We start from the raw sequence: 25,567 nt of genomic DNA, 5'->3' as shown, positions 1-25,567 counted from the left end.
GCTCTTCCAAAGTCAAATAAGCTCCTTACTTAACCCAAACAGAAAGCACCACACCCTACTAAATCTCAAAGCATATTACCGGAAGCTCTTAGATACAGCCTTGTTCTCCTCTGGTTCAGTCCTCTGTACTCAGCTTTTGGCTTGTGTATTTTGTTTTTTCTTGTGATCCCAGACCGTTTACCGACTACTCTTGTGTCTTCTGATTTTGTATCTTCTCTACCCTCCTGGTTCTGACTCAGCTACCTGACAATTCTTCTTGTCATCAAACTCCACAGAACAGCAGGCAACACCGTAGTCCAAGCCTAGGGGCCTCGGTGTAAGTCCTGATCCAAGTAGAGGGATTAAAGGATGATGGGCAAAACTTTGACTATAGGTGTCAGGAATATTATAAAATATTAATATCAGGAAAATGTCCCTCCATCTGCGTGACACACATGTTCAACCCCCTCCCTTATTCCCTTTCCGCTCAGCACAAAAGCCCCAATTAATGCACGACTGATAAATAGTTATTCACACACGGCCAGGGAAGAAGTGTGAAAACTTCGTTAGGAAGCAGGCCTCTTGTCCCTGAAAGACTCAGGAGGTACTTAAAATGCAGATTTCCCTAATTTGTGTGTAACTGTGAAGGGTCTTCCCCGAGCTTCAAAAGGGAATTTGCTGACTCACTGACTCCGATATTAGTTATGAAATAATATGAGTTCCATAGGTCCGACAATAATGAGACCCAAATGGGTAGTGACCAAAACAGCCCCAGAATATGCAGGTATTTTTCCACGGCTGTAATCACAATCAGGGAGCTGCAGCGCAAAAACACCCGAATAGTAGACTGCAGCTCTGGGATACGGGATATCAAAAGAAAGATAAAATCATGAGGGAAAATATGGCGTATGTTGCGAGCTTCTGCGATTAACGGGTGATGAGTTATCGCAAAAGTCAGCATTTCTAATAAAAATCTACAGGCTGAAGACCGGCCCACATGATGTCACCGCAAGGGGCGTGTGGCCAGGTCTCTCCTTAGGTATAAAGTAATCTAGGGGGAAGACAGAAGCACTCATTGCTGGGGGGAATACGAATTATACGCAAAGGGTCCTGTTCAATAACAGCAATCTGGAGAACCCCCCCTCCCACTATACTGAATCGTCTCCGTGATCGTGTAGTGTAAGTAATTTTCACTCTTTATCTTGTTTTATTTTATGTATCTGCTTATGTATTTTAATGCCCCCTTTGTAACATCCTTATGTATATATTTTTCCTAAACACTGCCTCCCTTTTGGATCAAATATAAAATTTAATAGTTCTGTTTCTTTTGTTCTGTAATCGTTCTCCTCCCCGAAGCCATAAACGCTACCGGGTTGGTTCCTGACCCGATACAAGTCCATTGACACCGGGCTGTATCAAACCAGAACTGGTGGCAGCATACCATCTGGGGGATTTGAGGAAGGCTGGCAGTGACGGTCGGAGGTGTGGATATATATTACTGGCGCAGCCAGCGAAATATATATATACCGCCCTCACTGCAGAGGGCTTCAAATACCCAGTGGGCTACAGGACAGCTTCTCCGGCGACCACTCGCTCTAGGTGCAGTACCTTGACTGACCTGAGAGGCGAGGGGGCGCCAGAGAGTTGTGCCTGTATTGTGGCGTCACGGATTGGTGACGTGTAAGGGATAACACCCCACAGTGTCTTCCCCCGCTGGTGGCGGCTTCCTGGCACTACTTACTCTAGGTGCAGTACCTTGACTGACCTGAGAGGTAAGAGGGCGCCAGAGAGCGGCACCCACCGGCCGGCAAGTTTTCCTGACAATAGGCAATAACACATCTATTGAAAAAAAAAAAAGAGTAACTAGTGGTGAAACCTCTCTCGGGTAATTGGAGTATGTGTCTCACTAATTACTTATCGGTAATGTGATTTTCCTGAGCCCATGACAGCCCCACAACGAGAGAGGGAATCCACCCTTCAAGGACAGGAAACCTACAGAATAAAAGGGCGGCATGTCTCCACCATCTCAGTTGTTTACAGAGTATGAGAGGACACTACTTAATAGTTATATACCCCATGATTTTTCCTCCTACACACCGCGTGAATCAAACACCACGAAGGAAATGAAGTGATCATCCTCTACCAGTGACGAAAGGGAATATAAGGATGCTGTCATAGGCTCAGGAAAAACAAATTACCAGTAAGTAATTTAGTGTTATCCTATCACCCATGACAGCACCACAACGAGAGATTTACAGAGAAACTTTAACGTTAGGGTGGGACCACAGCCTGTAGAACCCTTTTCCTAAAGGAAAGGACAGCAGAAGATTCCAGATCAAGCCTATAGTGTCTTTAGAAGGTGCAAGGTGAAGACTGAATCACAACCTTACATATTGCTTGATGGGGACATCCGGTGCACAATTTCCTGATTTCTTTGGAAATTGGAAGCCATCTTGGGAAGATAGGCTGGTTCCAGAACCAGCCTATATTCTAGGATCTGTATAAATAGAGGATTAACCGACAAAAGCTTGAATGTCACTAACTTACCATGCTCAAGTCAGAGCCACCGGGATAATAGTCTTTAATGTGAAGACCTTGAATCCATGTGTTCAAGCGAAGGCTTGTTAGAGCCGTAAGCACCGGATTCAGATCCCAGAGTGCCATCTTTGGACTGGAAATGGGCCTAGATCCAAAGCTCACTTTCAAATTCCATACTTCATTGAAGGTTGGACACGGTTTCAGCTGTATACAGCTCAAAATGTCCACTTTTAATTCTCTTCCCCTTTATATGAGGTGCTGTTAAAGATAAAAGGTGAAACTTCGCCATCCGAACTGATTAGACAGTGTCATTAGAGATCTTGGCCGAGTTCCTCTATACTGGTTTATGTAAGCTAAAGCTCCTCTGTTGTATGACAAGATCTTTACATGGTGACGATGTATAGATGAATGGAGCTTTCTTATATACTGCCTAAAGCTTCTTTAGGTTAGAGGAACCGGATCTTTAGAGGCAACACACGGGTATATACCTGTGACCATGCTACATATGGAATGTAGGAGATTAGAGTTATTAACAGCAATATTGCCTTGTTTAGAGTTGTGGTCAGACTGCTTATTAATTTTGACATTTAGCAGGACTCCTTATTCTCCCTTGGGAGACCACAACTCTGGCTCACTGCCCAGTGAGTTCTGCAGCACTCAATGGATCTGCCCATAATCCCAAAATAGTTGAGGTAACCTATTGCCAATGCCTCTTCCTTCAATATGAGAGTTGTCCTAACTACTATAAGTCTCGATAAAGCCTTAAGGCTCATTGACATCTGAAGGGAAGGACACAAACTGAAAGCCTAAATCCTCATTTTATGCCAGGATCCTCAGGAAATTTGATGTTTCATGTGAATTGGAACCTGATTGTATACCTTCTTTAACTGCTAGACTACTATATAGCAATCTGGCACTACAGATTTAATAGCAGATCTTATAGAGCCAATTTCAAATGATCTAACTCTCAAGAATCTGTACAGCCCTTTCCGGTTGTAGTAAACCCAGGTAGAGCTGGGTTAAATAATAGCTTTACAGGTCTTGATTAGGGCGCCTGAAGAGCTAAGCACCAGAGCAGGCTAGGCATTCATCTTAGTCAGACTGCTGAAAAGCAGAGCAGACTATATGTGTCTTGGAACTAAACAGAGATACAGGCCAGGCTCCACCTGAGCGGAGTATGCAAGCATCAGTGGTTGCCCTGGATAAATGCTGTTTTGTTTGATCAAGCTGGGCTAGCTGAGCTGTATATGAGTAGTCAGGGTCTGTCCTATTTAGTCAGCGCTTGTACAAGGCCAGAAATATTATATTTATGACTTCCGTGCAACCTGTAAGGGTATGTGCACACGATGCAGAAATGCTCAGGATTTTTTCCTGAGCGTTTCTGCATCTCTCTGGCAGGAAAAAACGCATGCGGATTGTACATGCGGTTTCCTGCCAGGGACATGCGGAAATGAAGCGGTCTTCACTTTCATTTCCGCATGCGGGTTGACAAGCGCTTCCCAAGCGATTTTAGCATCACTTGGAAAGTGCTTGTCAACTTCACACTATATAAATCCATGCAACCGGCATGGATTTATATAGTGTGTGATGTCAAAAAATGACGTCAGCGAAGGTCCTTCATTCAACCACGAAGTGCGCGGGAAGCCGGCAGGACGCAGCGCGGGCCGTCAGAAGGTGAGAATATATATATTTTTTATTTTATTCTTTTTTTTTAATGGTACCTGGGTCTGGATGAGAGTCCTCTCCTCCACACCTGGGTACCATCCGCACATTAGACCGCATGAAAAGCGCATCAACATATACAGTGATGCGGATTCCATGCGGTCTAATGCAAGTCAATGGCGGCAAAAGAGCAGCGTTTCCGCAAAATTAATTGACATGCTGCGGATTTTTGACCGCAGCGTTTACGCTGCGGAAAAATCCGCATCATGAGCACAGCACATGCGGATTTCCATTGGGGAACATTGCTGCCCTTCTACCATGCGTTTTTCATGCGTTTCCGCGGCGTTTACGCAACTGCAAAAACGCCGCGGAAACGCATGAAAAACGCATCGTGTGAACTCAGCCTAAAAGAAATAAAACTGCACTTGTTTGGACCAAACCCAGAATGGCTGTATGAGCACTATGCGATGCCTCCTACCTTTGAGAGTGAAACCCTACAAGGTTTATTATTGACCTGCAAAACTAAGGAAGCGCTCTTATTGTCACCTGCCTTTCCCAAGACATCATCCAACCAGCATTCCACTGAGTCAGCTGAGCATCAGCCAGGAATACTGCCACCCTCTGTCTCAAATAGAGGCTAGAATATTTTTCCCCTTGAATTCTATAAGCTTGCCATGCACAGTTAACAGTGGCTGAACTTGGTTTTGTCAGACATAAACTTAGTTGTGCAACCAGTACCTTTACAATGAGGGACTATGAGCTATGAGGCAACGAGGCACTACAAGGCACAGGGGCACTATGAAGCACCGTGAGGTACTAACAGGCACTGTGAAGCGCTATGAGGCACTATGAGGTACTAACAGGTGCTATGAGGCACTATGAATGCACTATTAGGCACCATGAGGCACTATGATGTGTCTTGAGGCACTATTATATGCTATGAGGCACTATATGTTATGATATGCTATGCGGCGCTATGATATGCCATGAGGCGCTATGAAGAGCCATGAGGCGCTATGAAAAGCCATGAGGCGCTATGAATAGCCATGAGGCACTATAAAGCACTATGAAGTGCCATGAGGCACTATGAAGAGCCATGAAACACTATGATACACTATGCTATGATGTGCCACGAGGCACTATGAAGCACTATGAGGCGCTATGCAGCACTATGATGCGCTATGAGGCACTGTGAAGCGCAAATGAAGTGCTATGCTATGATGTGCCATGAGGCACTATGATGTGCTATGAAGCGCTATGCGGCATTGTGAAGTGCTATGAGACACTATGAAGCGCTATTAGGCGCTCAGATTTTCATTAAAAGAGTAATCCATCTGAATGAAGGATAAACCTTTACTTTGGGTGATAATTCTCAATTGTCAGACTAGCCCCACCCGAAGGAGCCAACTGATGAGACGCAGCTGGACAACAGACCTTCACAGAAACCATGTCCTGTATTAACACAATGTGCCGTCCTATGGATGGAGTAAACAGACTGGAGGACAACAGTCCAAACCTCTGAGTGTTACTTTAACATTTACTGAGCAAATTGATCCTCATTTTTGTGGTAAACTCTGAAGCCCGATCATGAGACTCTGTGCAGCCCAGACATGTCGCTAACTTTAGCCTAGAGGTCCAGCTTCCGTCCTGAAGTCAAATTTAAGCACCAGATGAGGTCTTACAGAGCGCACACTCACCCATTTTTGAGTTTTGCGCTAACTTCCTTAAGCCTTTCCTAGTAACCATAACAAAGAAAGGGCCCCATAAACAAGGTGAACATTCACGAAGATCACTCACCGCCAGCTGTACAAAATTCGGAGGCTGGACCAAGTCACAAGACTGTTCCTTTCTGGAGGCTCAAGCGACTGCCCGCTGCTGTTCCACACTCATACTGCGGTCAGACCCCATTTCAAATGGGGGACGAGCTACAGCTCAGGGACACCTCCTCCGCTCCTCTGGCAAGCTAGTCATCAGGGCACAGCTTTCTAGCGCGCCCTGCATATGTGCAGCTTGGTACAAGACGGTAGCCGGAAACATGCTAGAAGACATTGGTCTCCGCTACTTCTTTTTCCTTTTTACCAGTGTGCGTCTTAGGGCGCGATTTCCTGGGTAGTGTACTGCGCCTGCGCAAACGGGATGCGTGGCCGCCAGGCCATCAAAGCTAATGGTGCGGCTGCTGCTCACGCCCGTCTGACAGAACAGGCCCCCTTGGACCCACCGCGGCGCTTCCATTTCCCTGATGCAGGCCACAGCAGAGACTGTGCCCTGTTACAAACCGACTGGCCCAGGTGTGGGAATAATCCTCTCTTCTTTCTTCTGCCGTCATTTTAACAAAATTCCCCCTCAAGGACAGGGAACCAACTGAGGTGGTGGAGAGGCGCCACCCTTTTATTCTGTAGGTTTCCTGTTCTTGAAGGGCAGATCCCCTCTCTTGTTGTGGTGCTGTCATGGGTGATAGGAAAATAAAAAAAAAAACACGTTATATCCCCAACAAGAATGTATGTTTTGGGGGAGAACTCTAACACTAAACCAGAGTTGCACTCATTTATGGTGGACCGTTGGAGCTACTATGAGTCCTGACCAGAAGAGTAAAGAAAGTATTAGTGCTTCCCATTTCAGGAGAGATTGTATCTGAATTCCTTAGGATCGATAATATAATATAATTTATGACGTGGATTGAATCCATGAATTCAGGGCTAGAGCAATTCCAATACATCTCCTGCAGGCGTGAATAAATGTACAGTACGGACCAAAAGTTTGGACACACCTTCTCATTTAAAGATTTTTCTGTATTTTCATGACTATGAAAATTGTACATTCACACTGAAGGCATCAAAACTATGAAATAACACATGTGGAATTATCTACTTAACAAAAAAGTGTGAAACAACTGAAAATATGTCTTATATTCTAGGTTCTTCAAAGTAGCCACCTTTTGCTTTGATGACTGCTTTGCACACTCTTGGCATTCTCTTGATGAGCTTCAAGAGGTAGTCACCGGAAATGGTTTTCACTTCACAGGTGTGCCCTGTCAGGTTTAATAAGTGGGATTTCTTGCCTTATAAATGGGGTTGGGACCATCAGTTGTGTTGTGCAGAAGTCAGGTGGATACACAGCTGATAGTCCTACTGAATAGACTGTTAGAATTTGTATTATGGCAAGAAAAAAGCAGCTAAGTAAAGAAAAACGAGTGGCCATCATTACTTTAAGAAATGAAGGTAAGTCAGTGCGAAAAATTGGGAAAACTTTGAAAGTGTCCCCAAGTGCAGTTGCAAACACCATCAAGCGCTACAAAGAAACTGGCTCACATGAGGACCGCTCCAGGAAAGGAAGACCAAGAGTCACCTCTGCTTCTGAGGATAAGTTTATCCAAGTCACCAGCCTCAGAAATCGCAGGTTAACAGCAGCTCAGATTAGAGACCAGGTCAATGCCACACAGAGTTCTAGCAGCAGACACATTTCTACAACAACTGTTAAGAGGAGACTTTGTGCAGCAGGCCTTCATGGTAAAATAGCTGCTAGGAAACCACTGCTAAGGACAGGCAACGAGCAGAAGAGACTTGTTTGAGCTAAAGAACGCAAGGAATGGACATTAGACCAGTGGAAATCTGTGCTTTGGTCTGATGAGTCCAAATTTGAGATCTTTGGTTCCAACCACCGTGTCTTTGTGCAGCGCAGAAAAGGTGAACGGATGGACTCTACATGCTTGGTTCCCACCTTGAAGCATGGAGGAGGAGGTGTGATGGTGTGGGGGTGCTTTGCTGGTGACACTGTTGGGGATTTATTCAAAATTGAAAGCATACTGAACCAGCATGGCTACCACAGCATCTTGCAGCGGCATGCTATTCCATCCCGTTTGCGTTTAGTTGGACCATCATTTATTTTTCAACAGGACAATGACCCCAAACACACCTCCAGGCTGTGTAAGGGCTTTTTGGCCAAGAAGGAGAGTGATGGGGTGCTACACCAGATGACCTGGCCTCCACAGTCACCAGACCTGAACCCAATCGAGATGGTTTGGGATGAGCTGGAACGCAGAGTGAAGGCAAAAGGGCCGACAAGCTCATCAAGAGAATGCCAAGAGTGTGCAAAGCAGTCATCAAAGCAAAAGGTGGCTACTTTGAAGAACCTAGAATATAAGACATATTTTCAGTTGTTTCACACTTTTTTGTTAAGTATATAATTCCACATGTGTTAATTCATAGTTTTGATGCCTTCAGTGTGAATGTACAATTTTCATAGTCATGAAAATATAGAAAAATCTTTAAATGAGAAGGTGTGTCCAAACTTTTGGTCTGTACTGTATATTACAGCCATCAGCCAGGCACAGCTTAGAGATATATCATGGCACAGGTGTAATGTTTTTTGTATACTTTATCACGATTCTGTTTGAAGTTATTTGGTTTAACCCTTAACAACAGCTTTAACACATTTTTACGGCAGAAGTTAAGGGTACTTATGACTCAGTGCCGCTCTTTCACTGCACTGAGACATAAGTTTATAGCGGTGCAGGTCTACGACAGCTGACATCCTGTAGTATCAGCCCCGGCCAGTTTAGATGCCGATTAACCCTTTAAATACCGCTGTCAATCGTGACAGCGATATTTAAGTGGTTACAAGGGGGTCGCAAGATCCCCTTAGTAACCATCGGACCCCCGCGATGTGAATCATTGGTCTCGATGGTTACCAGGGTACCCTGAGATTATGTGATGATCCCAGCGTACGGTGGCCTGTGAGATCCAGCAGTAAGCGGGATCTCACAGGTGCAGTCAATGACTCACTGATAGGTCTCATACACAGCAGTACAGGAGTACTGCAGTGTATGAGACCAGTGATCAAAGTAAAAATTACACATGTCCCACAGTGGGACTTAGTGAAAAAGTAAAAAAAAAGTGAAATAAAATATGTAAAAAAAAAAAACACAAAAAAATGCACACAAATCACTAAAATCCATTTCGCCACTCAAAATGCAGCGTTTGCAATTAAACAAAAAACGTACACATAATTGGTATCGCCACATCCGGAACGACCCGCTCTATAAAACGGTCACGTTATTTATTCCATTTGGCGAACACCGTCAAAAAGGCACACCAGGGGCTCTCCAAACGCAAAATGACTTATGCTCTCGATTACAGCCATTTTTGCATTCAAAAAGTCAAACAGTGCTCCTTCCCTTCCGAACCCTGCTGTGCGCCCAAACCGTAGTTTTACCCCACATATGGGGTATCAGCATACTCAAGGGTCCATTTTCTCCTGGTACCCTCGTGAAAATAAAAAAATTGGAGCTAAAAGTAAATTTTTGTAGGAAAAAAATTTGATTCATTTTCACGGCTCTACGTTATAAACTTCTGTGAAGCACCTGGCGGTTCAAGGTGCTCACCCCACATATAGATAGATTCTTTGAGGGGTCTAGTTTCCAAAAGGAGGTCACTTGTGGTTTGTGGGGTGTTTCCAGTGTTTAGGCACATCAGGGACTCTCCAAACGGAACATGGCGTCCGCTCTCGATTCCAGCCAATTTTGCACCAAAGAAAATTGTACGCCTTACCTTCTGAGCTCTGAAGTGCACCCAAACAGTAGTTTTCCCCACATATGGAGTATCGGCATGCTTAGGATAAATTGCACAACAAATTTTGTGGTCCATTTTTTCTTGTTACCCTTGTGAAAATAAAAAAATTGCGTCCGAAGTAAGCATTTTATCAAGAAAAGTTAAATGTTCATTTTTTCCTTCCACATTGCTTCAGTTCCTGTGAAGCATGTGAAGGGTTAATAAACTTCTTGTATGTGGTTTTGAGCACCTTGAGGGGTGCAGTTTTTAGAATGGTGTCACTTTTGGGTATTTCCTTTCATATAGACCCCTCAAAGTGACTTCAAATGTGATGTGGTCCCTAAAAAATGGTTTTGTAAATTTTGGTGGAAAAATTAGAACTTGGTTAACTTTTAACCCTTATAGCTCCCTAACAGAAAAAAAGATTTAGCTTCAAAAATCGAGCTGATGTAAATTAGACATGTGGAAAATGTTATTTATTAACTATTTTGTGATTTTAACTCTCCGATTTAAGGGCACAAGGATTCAAAGCTTGAAAATTGCTACATTTTCAAAATTTTGGACAAATGTTGTCGGTCATAATAGCGAGGTTTGGTCATAAAGACTGGACCTGGTCTTGCAGGGACCATATGAGCAGATTTATCTAAACTGTGTGCAGAATTATTAGGCAAGTTGTATTTTAGAGGATTATTTTTATTATTGATCAACAACTATGTTCTCAATCAACCCAAAAGACTCATAAATATCCAAGCTTAATATTTTTGGAAGTTGGAGTGGTTTTTTTTTTTAGATTTGGCTATTTTAGGAGGATATCTGTTTGTGCAGGTAACTATTACTGTACAGAATTATTAGGCAACTTAATAAAAACCAAATATAATCCCATCTCACTTGTTTATTTTCACCAGGTAAACCAATATCAGTGCACAAAATTTAGAAATAAACATTTCTGACATGCAAAAACAAAAATAATTAGTGATGAATATAGCCACCTTTCTTTATGATGACACTCAGCAGCCTCCATCCATAGATTCTGTCAGTTACTTGATCTGTTTTCGATCAACATTGCGTGCAGCAGCCACCACAGCCTCCCAGACACTGTTCCGAGAGGTGTACTGTTTTCCCTCGATGTAGATCTCACATTTTATGATGGACCACAGGTTCTCTATGGGGTTCAGATCAGGTGAACAAGGGGGCCATGTCATTATTTTTTCTTCTTTTAGACCTTTACTGGCCAGCCACGCTGTGGAGTAGTTGGATGCATGTGATGGAGCATTGTCCTGCATGAAAATCATCTTTTTCTTTAACGATATCGACTTCTTCCTGTTCCACTGCTTGAAGAAGTGGTCTTCCAGAAACTGGCAGTAGGTCTGGGAGTTGAGCTTCACTCCATCCTCAACCCGAAAAGGTCCCACAAGTTCATCTTTGATCATACCAGCCTATACCAGTACCCCACCTCCACCTTGCTGGCGTCTGAGTCGGAGTGGAGCTCTCTGCCCTTTACTGATCACGCCTCTGACCCATCCATCTGGCCCATCAAGAGTCACTCTCATTTCATCAGTCCATAAAACCTTTGAAAAATCAGTCTTAAGATATTTCTTGGCCCATTCTTGACGTTTTATTTTATGTTTCTTGTTCAAAGGTGGTCGTTTTTCAGCCTTCCTTTCCTCGGCCATGTCCCTGAGTATCGCACACCTTGTGCTTTTTGATACTCCAGTAACGTTGCAGCTCTGAAATATGGCAAAACTTGTGGCGAATGGCATCTTGGCAGCTTCACGCTTGATTTTCCTCAATTCATGGGCAGTTATTTTGCACCTTTTTTTTTTTGCTTCTTGTGACCCTGTTGGCTATTTGCCATGAAACTTTGATTGTTCTGTGATCACGCTTCAAAAGTTTGGAAATTTCAAGACTGCTGCATCCCTCTGCAAGACATCTCACAGTTTTGGACTTTTCAGAGCCAATCAAATCTCTCTTCTGACCCATTTTGCCAAAGGAAAGGAAGTTGCCTAATAATTAAGCACACCTTATATAGGGTGTTGATGTCATTAGTCAACACCCCTCCTCATTACAGAGATGCACATCACCAGATTTACTTAATTGGTAGTTGGCTCTCAAGCCTATGCAGCTTGGAGTAGGACAACATGTATAAAAAGTATCATGTGAGCAAAGTACGCATTTGCCTAATAATTCTGCACACAGTGTAATAAGTTATCAGGGTTCTAGGAAGCCAACAGCATCATTACCCTCCGCTTTCTCTTACAGTCCCATCATAATATTTTTCTGTGAGTGATTTTCTAACTTGTCAGCACTTTCTACGTACACTGCCTTTTGGCTTTGTAGTTTACAGATCTGGACAGGTAACGGTCAGCATCATCTAATCCCAGGGGGTAGGTGGATCTTCCAAGTTGCAAGTTCTATAGAAAAGGGGTTTCAATGCCCAAAGTCATTTAAAAAGTTTTTCGTGGAGGAGAATGTTTTGGTCTAGATACAAAATGGTGATCACACGTTTGTGACATGGCCGGACTACATGATTGGTAAACCAGCCACAGCCGGTGACTGAGAAGAATCTGTGACTTCTCTGCATTTAGTGGTTACTACTCACCTGGGTAGTCATATGTAGGAATCTCCTTTTTACACCGCTCATCACCTCTCACATATGTCCCTGTAGTATTAATATGGGTCAGATCTTCACCCTGAAACAAATATTTATATAAATATAATCCTGCCATCTCCACCGTTCTCGTTACACAAGTATAAAACATATAATACTGGTGGATAAAACAAGACTGAGCACAAGACCTTCACAGCCGTCTACACATCATAGGGGAGATCTCATGACACCTTCTCTCCATCTACCTGATGATCCTCAGGAACATTGGGATCTTCTTGTTTACAGTCCTGAGGAAGAAGAGGACGGGGACATCTCTCTGGTGTTGTCATCTTACTGGATAGATCTGGAGGAAACACATACAGGGATTGAATTCACTCTTTACATACAGATAATTATAGGCTGTGTGTATTTAGTCCTGTCTATTACCTGGTGATGTGAGGGGCTGGGGAACCTCCACCATGATGTCCTTGTACAGATCTATGTGTCTTTCTAAATACTTCCACTCCTCCATGGAGAAATAGACGGCGACATCCTGACATCTTATAGGAACCTGACACATACAATGATACCGTCACCCCCCCGATCCCTCCATAGCATTACTGTATAATGTCCCAGCATTCCCAGCAGTGTCACCTCTCCAGTCAGCAGCTCAATCATCTTGTAGGTGAGTTCTAGGATCTTCTGGTTATTGATGTCCTCATGTATCAGGGGGTGAGATGGAGGTCCTGTGATTGGGCTCAGGGGTCTTCCCCATCCCTCAGACACAGGGTCCTGACAGCGCTCACTAGAGGTCTTCTTCACTACTGTGTAATCCTGGTTATGGAGAGACACATTAATAAATCTCACTACAGACATTTCCAGAGTCCTCACCTCTCCAGTTCTGTCCATCTGTTATTCCCATAGATAAGAATGATGTAATGTGACATCATCAGAATCTCTCACCTCTCCAGTAAGACGGAAGAGGATCTCTAGGGTGAGGTGTAATATTTTCTCAGCCATCTTGTCTCTGTTCATATCCATGTTTGATGGGTAAATCAGGAAAATTCTCTTATGTAGAAGATATTCACTGAGAGGATCTGATATTGTAGAGACCTGAATGAGAAGATGATGAGCCAATGTAAAGTCATAAAAATCCTGTGTAATAATACAATTACTGGAGAAAATAAAGGGAAACATTTGAGATTTTTTTTTTTACAGTATTTAGTTTTCTTCTTTACATCTAGTAATAAAAACTATATATTTTAGGCCACAGACAACAAGCAGTTTCTTCCTCGGAGTCGGCAGCTGAATACCTTTCTCAAAGACTCATCTTCCTTATTGCTAATTCTCTTCTCATTTACCGAATTAGCATTAGTAATACTGCAGGAGATATTCATTACACGACATGAGAAATAACTACTTCATGATGAGGACGACATATTCATCTTCTACTAAGGCTCTATAAACGTATTTGGCCAGAGTCCGTCACTGACTACATCACCTCCGGCCGTCTATATGTTTCTTGTCTTCCCCGGACTGTAATCTTCTATCTCGTTAGATCTCAGGTCTGATTCACACTCAGAAGTTTGAGGCATTTATAAAAGCTTGTTTGTAAGAACACCAAGACAGGAGTTATTTGATACCAAAGTCTCCATGTACAGTGTTTTATGGGGTTTATTTCTGGGCTTAGGCTTTCTTATATTACAAAAAAAATACATAAAAAAGAATATATTAAAAAAAAAAAAAATTGGCACCAACAATTCTTGTAAAAAGAAAAAAAAACCATGCAAAAAGTTACTTTTTAACACTGTGTAAAGTGCTGGAGGGTAGATATGTTTCCCTGAGGCTATTGGCATCAGTGAATTAAAACCATTAAGTTTCCTCCAGCACGCTATGTGCAAGGAGGGGTTAAATCTCCATTTCCAAAGGGCATGTTTTTATGAGAACCACAATAGAGCGGCAGGGGGTTGTTCTCCATATCTCCTCCCCAGGGTGTGGTCTGGGGGAGGTTTAAACACTTGGCCAGCTGAGGCATTCAGAGTTCAATGTCTGGAGAAGTAAGCTTGTGTTTGAACCATGCAAAGTTGCTGAACTCTCAGCAGACGAATCCCTGTTACTCCAAGGACAATGTCCTATGTGTTACCATTTTTGCTTTGTTTTCCTGTTTTGCTCAGCCAGCTATGTTTATTTTTATGGACTAAAGTTTGGTTTATGCAGAATTATAATAAATCAACCAAAGATTTAAAGAGACGGCGTATCTGTGTCTACCTCCGTGTGCAGCCAAGTAAGTAATCTACCACAGGTGGCGGTAGAAGTGCGGGCAAGATCCCCAGGAGGCACGTGTAACGGATGAGGACAAACCACATGTCCTGGGTAAAGGCGGCCATAAATCAGGAAATGAAGACCGACAGTATGGAGGACCTGGTCAAGCATCTTGTGATAGCACAGCAGGAGACAAGCAAGCTACTATTGCAGCAGATCCACCAACAGCAGAAGCAGCACCAACAGGACCAGCTCTGACAGCAGCAGATGGAATTGCTCGCAGAGGTGGTTCGTGGAAGGCCGACAGCCCCTCCCCCAACTCCAGGTGATGACTCGAGCATCCGGAAAGTGGTAAGGCGCGCCATGCAAAAAAAATCACCCCGGGCGATGATGTGGAGGCATTTTTGACTGTGTTTGAGCGGGTGGAAGAGCGGGAGAAGCTACCACCGGGGCAGTGGTCGGAGGTGTTGGCCCCCTATCTGAATGGTGAGCCCCAAAAGGCTTATTACGACCTGGCCTTGCAGGATGCCCAGGAGTATATTAAACTCAAAAAAAGGGTCTACCACTGGACGTATTGCGGTGATAAACCCCCTTACTCCCAAATGTTCGATCTCCTCCATCTCGTGCAGAAGTGGTTGCAGCCGGAGTCCTCCACTCCAGCCCAGATAGTCGAGCGGGTTGTCATGGACAGATTTGTGCACTCCCTACCTAGGCCCATGCAGACCTGGGTTGCCCAGGGAGACCCCCGGAATGCGGATGACCTGGTCAGTCTTGTAGATAGATACCAGGTGGTCGAGAGGACCCCAAGGAAGCCGGGTGGTGCTGCATCCCCATACTGGGGTACTCAGGGGGAGCCAGAGTCCCAAAAGAGGAGGGGGGGTTAGAGCCACGAGTGGTGGGAGTCCAATGTCCCAAGGGGTTGCTGAGGGGCTGCCAAAGGCCGCTGGGAAAGACATGATCTGCTGGAGGTGTCGAACTCCTGGACACATAACTGCCAGTTGTCCTCTGAGCAGATGGACTGCAGCATAGGAAGACGCTGCTCATACAATGCCTACCCCACCTGCAGTGTGGACTATCAGCCCTGTGAGGGGCCCCAGTCGTGTATTGTAACAATAAATGGTGTGTTAGTGTCGGGACTCCTGGACTCAGGAAGTTTGGTGACCCTGGTAAAGGCTACACTTCCCCACCAGTTGATCCCAGGGAAGTACGTGCGCGTCCGCTGTATCTACGGGGATGCCAAGGACTACCCCGTTGCCCGAGTGACAATAAAAACTAACTGTGAGGTTGGGGTGGTTGAGGGCTTGTTACACCCGGTTATAATCGGGTGGGATTCTGGCTGTTCTGGGACTTGTGGGGAAAGGTAGGGGTGCCCACTAGCTCAGACCGGATCCGGTTCGTCCACGAAGAATCACCATTACAGCCAGAGTAAGATGAGTTCCCCCTGTGTGAATTTTGGTACAGCACAAATGCAGGATCTTACGTTAAAAGGTGCATTTGACAATGTGACTGTAATAAATGGGGTTGCCCAAGACCCGGGGGCTGACACCAGGTTCCCGTATTTCACCTTAAATGACGAGCTGCTTTATCGGGTCACTAAACCAAGATGGGAAGTGATAGAGCAGTTGTTGGTGCCGGGTCCCTATAGACATAGGATATTAGATTTGTCCAATTCGAATGTCTTAGGGGGGCATCTGGGAGTAGGCAAAACCCAAGAGCGGGTCTTGCAGAGGTTCTACTGGCCTGGGTGTCACCGAGACATTGTTAATTTCTGCCGGTCTTACCCTGATTGTCAGCTAACTGCTCCCGTGTCTGACTTCTGGAGTCCCCTGGTTCCGTTACCCATTATAGAGATCCCGTTTGACCGAATTGCCATGGACCTTGTAAGGCCCTTAGTTAAGTCTGCCAGGGGTCACCAATACATATTGGTTGTGCTGGACTATGCAACACTGTACCCAAAGACGGTACCATTGGGAAACTCTTCTGCTAGGAGCATAGCCCGAGAGCTGGTACACATCTTCTCCAGGAGGGCCTGCCAAAGGAGATCCTGACATGCCAGGGAACCCATTTCATGTTGAAGGTGATGAGGGAGTTGTGTAAGGCTCTACAGATTACGCAATGCACCATCCGCAGACGGACGGCCTGGTGGAGAGGTTTAACAAGACCTTAAAGTCCATGCTTAAAAAGGTCATGGAGAAAGATGGATGAGCCTGGGATTGCCTACTCCCCTACCTTCTATTCTCCATTAGGGAAGTTCCCCAGGCCTCTACTGGGTTCTCAACCTTCGAGCTGATTTATGGACGACACCCTCGGGGACTACTGGACATTGCGAAAGAGACCTGGAAAGCAGAGGTAACACCCCATTGGAGCATCATCGAGCATGTGGCCCACATGCAAGACCGGATCGTGAGGGTGATGCCAATTGTAAGAGAAAGCCTCCTTTAAGCCCTAGAGGCCCAGGCAAGGGTCTATAATCGGTCGGCGAGACTGAGGCAAGTTAGCCCTGGAGACCGGGTGTTGGCGTTGATCCCTACGGTGGAAAGTAAATTCCTGGCAAGTGGCAAGGGCCATATGAGGTGGTGGAAAAATTGAGTGACATCAACTACAAGGTCCACCAACCAGGAAGAAGGAAGTCATATCCAGTATATCCCCGTTAACCTGCTTAAACCTTGGCGAGACAGGGAGCCAGTGGAAGCTACGTGCCTGGGGGCCCATCCTGAAGCCCAAGTTGACGATGTCACAGTGGCAGAGACACTATCACCGGCCCAGAAGCAATAGTGCCGAGAGCTACTTCAGCGGAACCAGAACCTGTTTTCATAGCTGCCAGGTTGTACACAGGTGGACGAACATGAAATCCTGACAGAGCTTAATGTAAGGGTGAATCAAATGTCGTATCGCATTCATTAAGAGGTGAGGAGAATGTTGAGCCTGGGCGTCATTCAAGGAGTCAAAGAGCGGTTGGTCCAGCCCCATTGTCCTGGTGCCGAAGCCAGATGAAAAATTACGGCTCTGTAATGATTACAGGAAGCTGTATGAGGTGTCAAAGTTCAACGCGTATCCGATGCCCTGCGTCGATGATCTTATATCTGGCTGTCCCTAGCCTCTCAATATCACTACCCTGGACCTAACGAAAGGGTGCTGGCAGATTCTCTTTTCCCCAAGTGCCAAGGAGAAAACGGCCTTCTCTACTCATTAAGGGTGCTTTCAGTACACCAGGATGCCGTTCGGTCTGCAGGGAGCCCCAGCTACCTTACAGAGGGCCATGGACCGGATCCTAGTCTCTCATAAGAAGTATGCTGCAGCTTACCTGGATGACATCGTAATCTTCAGCCAGGATTGAGGAAGTCATTTACAGAAGGTCCAGGCTGGTACGGGATGTGCTTAGGAAAGCAGGGTTTACGATAAACCCAAAGAAGTGCACAATTGGGAAGAAAGAGGCAAAATACTTGGGCTACGTTGTCGGAAGGGGCGAAATAAAGCTGCAAGTAAAGAAGATGGAGGCTATCCATAACTGCCCGCAAGCAAGTTCATTCGTTTCTGGGAATTGTGGGGTATTATCGGCAATTAATCCCAAATTTCCCCATGATAATCGTCCCCCTGACTGATCTTCTTAAAGGCACGAAAATATCGATGGCCAAGTGTTCCCCTGAAGCGGAGATTAGTGTTGAGCAAACTTTTTCAGCATTCCAATTTCGGGTTTCTTGTTCGCGCCAAAAAATAGGCTCCGCCCATGAACATCCCTGATTTGCCACGCTGTCATGCAGATGTTATTGGCGTGACAGCGTGGCAAATCAGGGATGTTAATGGGCGGAGCCGAATTTTTGGCGCGAACAAGCCGGAACACGAACCCGAAACTGAAATGCCGAACAAATTTGCTCAACACTAGCGGAGATGGCATTCCAGGAGTTGAAGCTCGCCCTATGTAAGCAGCCAGCCTTAGTAGCACCTGACTTCACTAAGGAGTTCGTGGTTCAGACTGATGCCTCCGAGGTCGGTTTGGGAGCCGTGTTGTCCCAGGAAATAGATGGGGACGAACATCCAGTCCTATTCCTGGAGTAGGAAACTCTCCTCCTGTGAAAAGAACTATGCCATCGTAGACAAGGTGTGCCTGGCCATCAAATGGGCCATTGAGACCCTAAGATATTATATGTTAGGCCGAAAATTCGGGCTAGTTACAGGCCATGCACCCCTGAGATGGATGAGGGAAAGAAAGGGGATCAATGCCCAGGTAACTAGGTGGTTCCTAACACTCCAAGACTTTAATTTTCATGTAGAGCACAGGCCCAGGAATCTACATGGAAATGCAGATGCCCTGTCCAGATTTCCCTGTTTAGCAAGTGAAGGTGCCAAAAACCCCGGCTTTGTGCAGGGGAGGGGGATATGTGACAAAGTCACTGGTAAAGTGCTGGACGGGAGATATGTTTCCCTGAGGCTATTGGCGTCAGTGAATTAAAACCATTAAGTTTCCTCTAGCACGCTATGTGCAAGGAGGGGTTAAAGCAAACATGGCATCTAAGGTGTGACAGAGTTCAGCTGAATGCCCCTCCTCCCCCAAGTACTCGATAGTATGGGGCTGTCTAGTTACTAAGATACTTAAATGACCAATAATGGTGTCTGGGCCGGCAATGTACAAAAGTCAATTAGGCCGGGCCAGAGGCAGCGTCCAATAAGTTATTTTTTAACATCCACATACACATTAGACTAAAGTTGCATGAAAGCACTGATTTCGGGGGTTTGATTGACTATATGTTGTATTTGGGGGCCTCCCGACAGATGATGTCAGGGCAGAGAAGGATCTGGCATCCTGAATTTCAGAGGCTAATCCGTTTGTTCTTCCTGTAGATAATCTTCCAATAGAGGAGTACAGAGGCGACTCTCTCATACAGACCTCAGGAAAGTTGGAATATTTGTGTGTATGGAGAAGATGGAAGAGATACCTGTCTGCCAAATGACCATTCAGCCAACACTTATCTCATGTGTATGGGGCCGTTAGTATTACATTGATGAGCAGGGATAATATACGGCACTACAGAAGTACAGCGCATCATCTGAGCAATCAGAGGCTTGTATGTTGTATGATCGCACTAAGGAGAGTTGTTTAACCCCTTAATGACGGAGCCAATTTTTACCTTAATGATCAAGCCAAATTTTACAATTCTGACCAGTGTCACCTTATGAGGCAATATCTCTGGAACGCTTAAATGGATCCCACTGATTCTGAGATTGTTTTTAGTGACATATTGTACTTCACGATAGTGAAAATTTATTCGATATGATCTGCATTTATTTGTAAAAAAAAAAAAATGAAAACTTGGCGAAAATTTAGCAATTTTCAAACTTTGAATTCTTATGCCCTTAAATCAGAGCATTATGTCACATGCTTCAAATGAACTGAAGCAACATGGAAGGAAAAAGTAAACATTTAACTTTTTTCACAAAAATTTTACTTCAGACCCACATTTTTTTATTTTCACAAGGGTAACAATAGAAAATGGACCACAAAATTTGTTGTGCAATTTCTGCTGAGCATGCCGATATCCCATATGTGGGGGAAAACCACTGTCTAGGTGCACGGCAGGGCTCGGAAGGGAAGGAACATTGTTTGACTTTTTGAAAGCAAAAATGTCTGGAAATAAGAGCGGACACCATGTCGCGTTTGGAAAGCCCTTGATGTGCCTAAATTATGGAAACCCCCCACAAGTGCCCCCATTTTGGAAACTACACCCCTCAAGGACTGTATCTAGATATGTGGGGATCACATTTAACCCCCAGGTACTTCACAGAAGTTTAGAGCGTAGAGCAGTGAAAATAAAAAATTCTATTTTTTCCACAAAAATGTAATTGTAGTCCCAAATTTTTTGTTTTCACAAGGGTAACAGGAGAAATTGGAGCCCAAAATTTGTTGTTCAATCTCATATGAGTACGCGGATACCCCATATATAGAGGAAAACTATTGTTTGGGCGCTCAGCAGGGCTCAGAAGGAAGGAGTGACGTTTTGGAATGCAGACTTTGATGGAATGGTCTGCGGGTGTCATGTCGCGTTTGGAGAGCCCTAAACAGTGGAAACCCCCAACAAGTGATCCCATTTTGAAAACTAGACCCCTCAAGGATTTTATCCAGGGGTGTAGTGAGCATTTTGAACCCACAGGTACTACACAGAATTTTATAACATTAGGTCATCATATGGAAAATTTTAATTTTTTTTTCACCAAAATATTGTTTTAGCTTCAAATTTGTAATTTTCACAATGGATAATAGGTGAAAATGGACACCATAATTTCTTACGCTACTTCTCCCGAACACGATGATACTGCATATGTGGTCAAAAATTTCTGTCTGGGCACATGGCAGGGCTAGGAAAGGAAAGAACTATTTGTCTGGAATAAATTGTGAATGCCATGTCGCATTTGGAAAGCACCCGACATGCGAAAACAGCAGAAACCCCCCACCCCCCAGGTGAACCCATATTTGAAGCTTCACTGCCTAAGGAATTCATCTAGGGGTGTAGTGAGTATTTTGAACTCATAGGTGCCTCACAGAATTTTATAACACTGAAACATGGAAATATGACATTTTAATTGTAAAAATATAATAATTGTATTTGTTGCAAATTTTCAGGTACACAAGGGTTAATAGGTGAAACTGGACCCCATAATTTATTGCACAATTTCTTCCGAACGCGGTGATGCCCCCTATGTCGTCAGAAATTACTTTTAGGCCACACGTCAGGGTTGAGAAGGAAGGAGCGCTATTTGGCTTTTGGAGCACAGATTTTGCTAGAATAGTTTGCGGGCGACATTTTCAGACCTCTGAAGGTGTTAGAACAACAGAAAAAAAACCAAAAGTAACCCCATTGTAGAAATTGCACCTCTCAATGAATTCATCTACGGCTACAGTGACTATTTTGTAACATCCATGCCAGGCTTTTTTTTTTTTTGGAGAATTGCAAAACTGCCAGATTAGTGCCCACACAATGTGCCGCCATACAGTGTAGCGCCCCCATATATTGTAGCGCCCCCATACATTGTGCCCAGCTTGTGCTTCTGGCGATACGCGGCATGTAAACTGTCAAGTGCTCTCTTCCCACTATAACAATGCCAAACATGTGGCTGCTTATTGGGGTTTAGGCACAGTGGGGCTCAGAAGGAGGGGCATTTTGATTTGGGAGAGCAGAATCTGGCCACTGGATTTAATTTGAGGGGGAAGAGAGCCATGTCGCTTTTCAGTTTGTTCTACCAGTAACGTGGGAACCCCATATAGTTTCAGTGACAGATGACGGACTTGAGCCTGGTTTTGTGTGGATAAATTAGGGGTTTTTATTGGTAACATTTTGGGACGCATAAAATCTTTTGATCGCTTCCAGAATAAGGCTGGGATCACATTCGTGTTCAACGCTGAGCACTTACCGTGGGGTTTCCGTGTAAATTCCACAAAAATGAGATACAGACGAAACCCCCAATAGACCCACCCACCATAACGACGCAGATGGAGACACTTTGGGCTCTGTTTGGCATCTGCTCCGGTGGTCTCCATCTTTTTAGGCGTGCAAAGATCTGTGGTTGCCCACACTTGTGTGCTAAAAAGACGTCCTAAATAATGGGACACCCTGGATCAGAGACCAGTCCAAAGTGACTCCATCAGCCTCATAAGTAAGTGGGTCCGTCTGGGGTTTGGTCTGAATCGTGGTATTGGGGAATTAACACAGAAACCTAGACGTAAGCTCTCAGTGGAGAGCGCAGGAGAAATGTGAGTTGAGCCTTATTCCGATTTTTGTAATGTAGAATGAACAAATAGACAGCAGTACAAGAATAGTTCTTATTTTAATTTTTTCGCCGTTTTCTGTGTGGTAAAAGTGATAGGGCAGATCATTCTTCGGGTCGGTGCGATTACAGCAATACCAGATTTATATATACTGTATATATATTTTTTAAGCTTTTGCCCCCATCACACAGTAAAAATGTTTTTGTTTTTTTTTATAAAATACTAGTTTTTTTGTCGCTATATTCTGAGAGCTGTAACTTTTATTTTTTTGCCGAATTAGCTATTCTAGGGCTTGTTTTTTGCAGTTTGGCGTTTTCACTTTTACCATTTTTTTTACATAACTTTTTGATTGCTTTTAATTCAATTTTTTGTGAGTCAGTATGGTGTTTGCCATAAGGAATAAATAATGTGCCAGTTTTATAGAGCGGGCCGTTCCGGACGCGGCGATACCAATTTTATGTGTACTTTTTTGTTTATTTTTGTTTTATCATAAACGCTGTGTTTTGAATGGCGAAACAGCTTTTTGTGACGTGTGCGGTTTTTTCTTTTTTCACTGTGGGACATGTATAATTTTTATTTTTATCACTGGTCTCATACACTGCAGTACTCGTGTAGTGTAGTCAGCTTATAGCTGGATCTCAAAGGCCACCGTACCCTGGGGTCATCACATGACCTCAGGGTACCATGGTAACCATCGTGACCGGCAATTTTCATCGCGGGGGTCTCAAGGTTACAAAGGGGGCCTTGTGACCCCCTTGTAACAACTTAAATACTGCTGTCGCAATTGACAGCTGTATTTAAGGGTTTACTCGGCCCTGATCGGTTGCAAAACCGTCCGGGGCCGATACTGCAGGGTGCCAGCTGTCACATACAGCTGACACCCACGCGAATTGCCACCGCCGGGTGGCAATATTCCTTTATTCCCAATTGCAGTTTTAAAACGGCAATGAGGGAATAAAGCCCCTTAACGACAGCAGTTTTAATGCGCATCGGCGTTCATTAAGGGGTTAAAACAAAAGTTCTAAAAGAGGTGCCTAAACAGTGGAAACATACCACAAGTGACACCATTGTGGAAACTAGACCCCTCAAGGAATATTTAGATGTGTGGTGAACACCTTGAACCCCCAGGTGCTTCACAGAAGTTTATAACGTAGAGCTGTGAAAATGAAATGTCTATTTTTTTCTACAAAAATGATCTTTTAGTCCCAAATTTTTTACTATCACAAGGGTAACATGAAAAAATGGACCTCAAAAGTTGTTATGCAATTTCTCCTGAGTTCACCAATATACAATGTGTGGTCGAAAACTACCTTTGAGGCACAGTGCAAAACTCAGAAGGGAAGAAGCGCCATTTTGGAGTTCAAATTTTGCTGGAATGGTTTGAGTATGCCATGTCACATTGGCAGAGCCCCTGAGGTGCCAAAACAGCAGAATCCCCCATAAGTGACCCCATTTTACAAACTACACCTCTCAATGAATTCGTCTAAGGGTGCAGTTATCATATTGACACCACAGGTATATCACAGAATTTTATACCATTGGGCAGTGAAGGAAAAAATAATTACATTTTTACCACAAATATTTTGTTTTAGCCCCAGATTTTACATTTTCGCATGGGGAAATTGGTAAAAAAAAAAATGGCACCAAAATGTGTCACACAATTTCTGCTCAACGTGGCAATACCTCATATGTGGCTGTACAGTACTGCTTAGCCACACAGTGAGACTCGGGAGGGACAGAGAGCTATTTGCCTGCTGGAGGGCAGATTGTCCTAAAATAGTTTGCGGACTCCATATACAGAGCCCCTAAGTGCTAAAAGGACAGAATCCCCCCTCAAGTGACCCCATTTTGGAAATCATACCCCTGCCAAACACGTGGACGCTAAATGAGGTTAAGACACACTGTGGTGCTCAGAAGGGAGGGGGGATTTGGGAGCGCAGAATTTGCTGAATTTCTTTTGGCGAGGGGAGGGGGGCGAGAAGCCATTTCGCTTCTCCAGAGCCTTTGTACTACCAGTAACGTGGAAGCCCCCTATAATTCCATTAATACATGACGTACCTGAGTGGGGGCTTTTTAGGTGAAGCTTTAATTGGGAATATTTTACATAACATTTTGGATAACATTTATCCAGCACTCTACGCTGAGCACTTACTTTGGTGTTTCCATCTAAATCTCAGAATGATGTTATTCAGATGAAATCCCCGAGAGATCCATTCACTATAATGAGATGAGGCAGCAGAGTTACTCTGGACTCCGTCTGGTGAATTACTGTATTTTTTTTCTATTCAGCGTTGTCCTTCTTTTCAGAGGTGCACAAAACTGTGGCTGACCGCGCTTTTATCTACGGCTAAAAAGAAGGACACCGCCAAATCATAGGTCAGACGACGTCCACAGTGCCTCCATTTGCCTCATTACAGGGAATCTTCCACCGGGGGTTCAGTCTGAATCATTTATTTCAGAGATTTACACGGAAACCCCGGTGTAAGCGCTCAGCGCAGAGTGCCGGATAAATGAATGACTGAGCCTTAATGAGATCTTTGGGAGGCAGAATGAACAAATCAACAGCAGGTGAATAATTGGTTTTATTTACGCTGTTCCTTGTGCAGTGTAAGTAATTAGGCAACTTTATTCTTTGGTCGGTGTGATTACAGTGATACCAGACTTATATTGGGTTTTATGATTGGCTGCTGTCACACACTAAAAAATGTTTTTTTTTTGCAAAAACTAGTCTTTGCATTGCCATATTTTGAGAGCTATAATTTTTCCATATTTCTGCCGACAGAGTCATGTAGGGGCTTGTTTTTTGCGGGACAAGTTAATGTTTTTATTGGTAAAATTTTCGGGAAAATTACATTTTTTTATTGCTTTCTATTCAGATTTTTGGGGAGGCAGAATGAACTAAAACCAACAATTCAGGAATTGTTTTTTTTTTCGTTACTTGTGTGGTAAAACTGATAAGGCAGCTTTATTCTTCGGGTCAGTACGATTATAGAGATACCTCATTTATGTAATTTTTTTTATGTTTTTGCGCTTTTACATAATTATTTTTTCTATAAAAGTTTTTATCTTGACATCGCTGTATGCTGAGAGCTGTAACTTTTTAATCTTTCGGCTGATGGAGCTGTATGGCAGCTTGAATTTTACGGGACAAGATGACGTTTTTAGCGGTGCCATTTTTATTTACATCTGTCTTTTTGATCGTGTTTTATTCCAGCAGTATGATGAAAAGGCTTT

The 25,567-nt window shown here is 44.1% G+C and overlaps 1 protein-coding gene across 1 annotated transcript in view; it reads right to left on the bottom strand.

The window, feature by feature from the left end:
- LOC141197749 (uncharacterized) overlaps positions 1 to 25,567 on the bottom strand; it is a 92,646-nt gene that overhangs the window by 54,672 nt on the left and 12,407 nt on the right. The window contains exons 2-6 of the mRNA XM_073662835.1: positions 13,276 to 13,425; positions 12,967 to 13,146; positions 12,760 to 12,883; positions 12,579 to 12,676; positions 12,325 to 12,415 (exon numbers count right to left, since the gene is read on the bottom strand). Coding sequence (XP_073518936.1) covers positions 12,325 to 12,415; positions 12,579 to 12,676; positions 12,760 to 12,883; positions 12,967 to 13,146; positions 13,276 to 13,353 — 571 coding nt within the window. The 5' untranslated portion in view covers positions 13,354 to 13,425. The remainder of the gene's footprint in view (positions 1 to 12,324; positions 12,416 to 12,578; positions 12,677 to 12,759; positions 12,884 to 12,966; positions 13,147 to 13,275; positions 13,426 to 25,567) is intronic.

Source organism: Phyllobates terribilis, unplaced genomic scaffold, assembly GCF_046119375.1.
Source record: "Phyllobates terribilis strain yellow unplaced genomic scaffold, ASM4611937v1 Scaffold_86__1_contigs__length_6382490, whole genome shotgun sequence".
Taxonomy (NCBI): Eukaryota; Metazoa; Chordata; class Amphibia; order Anura; family Dendrobatidae; genus Phyllobates; species Phyllobates terribilis.
This window is presented reverse-complemented; position numbering and strand designations above follow the sequence as displayed.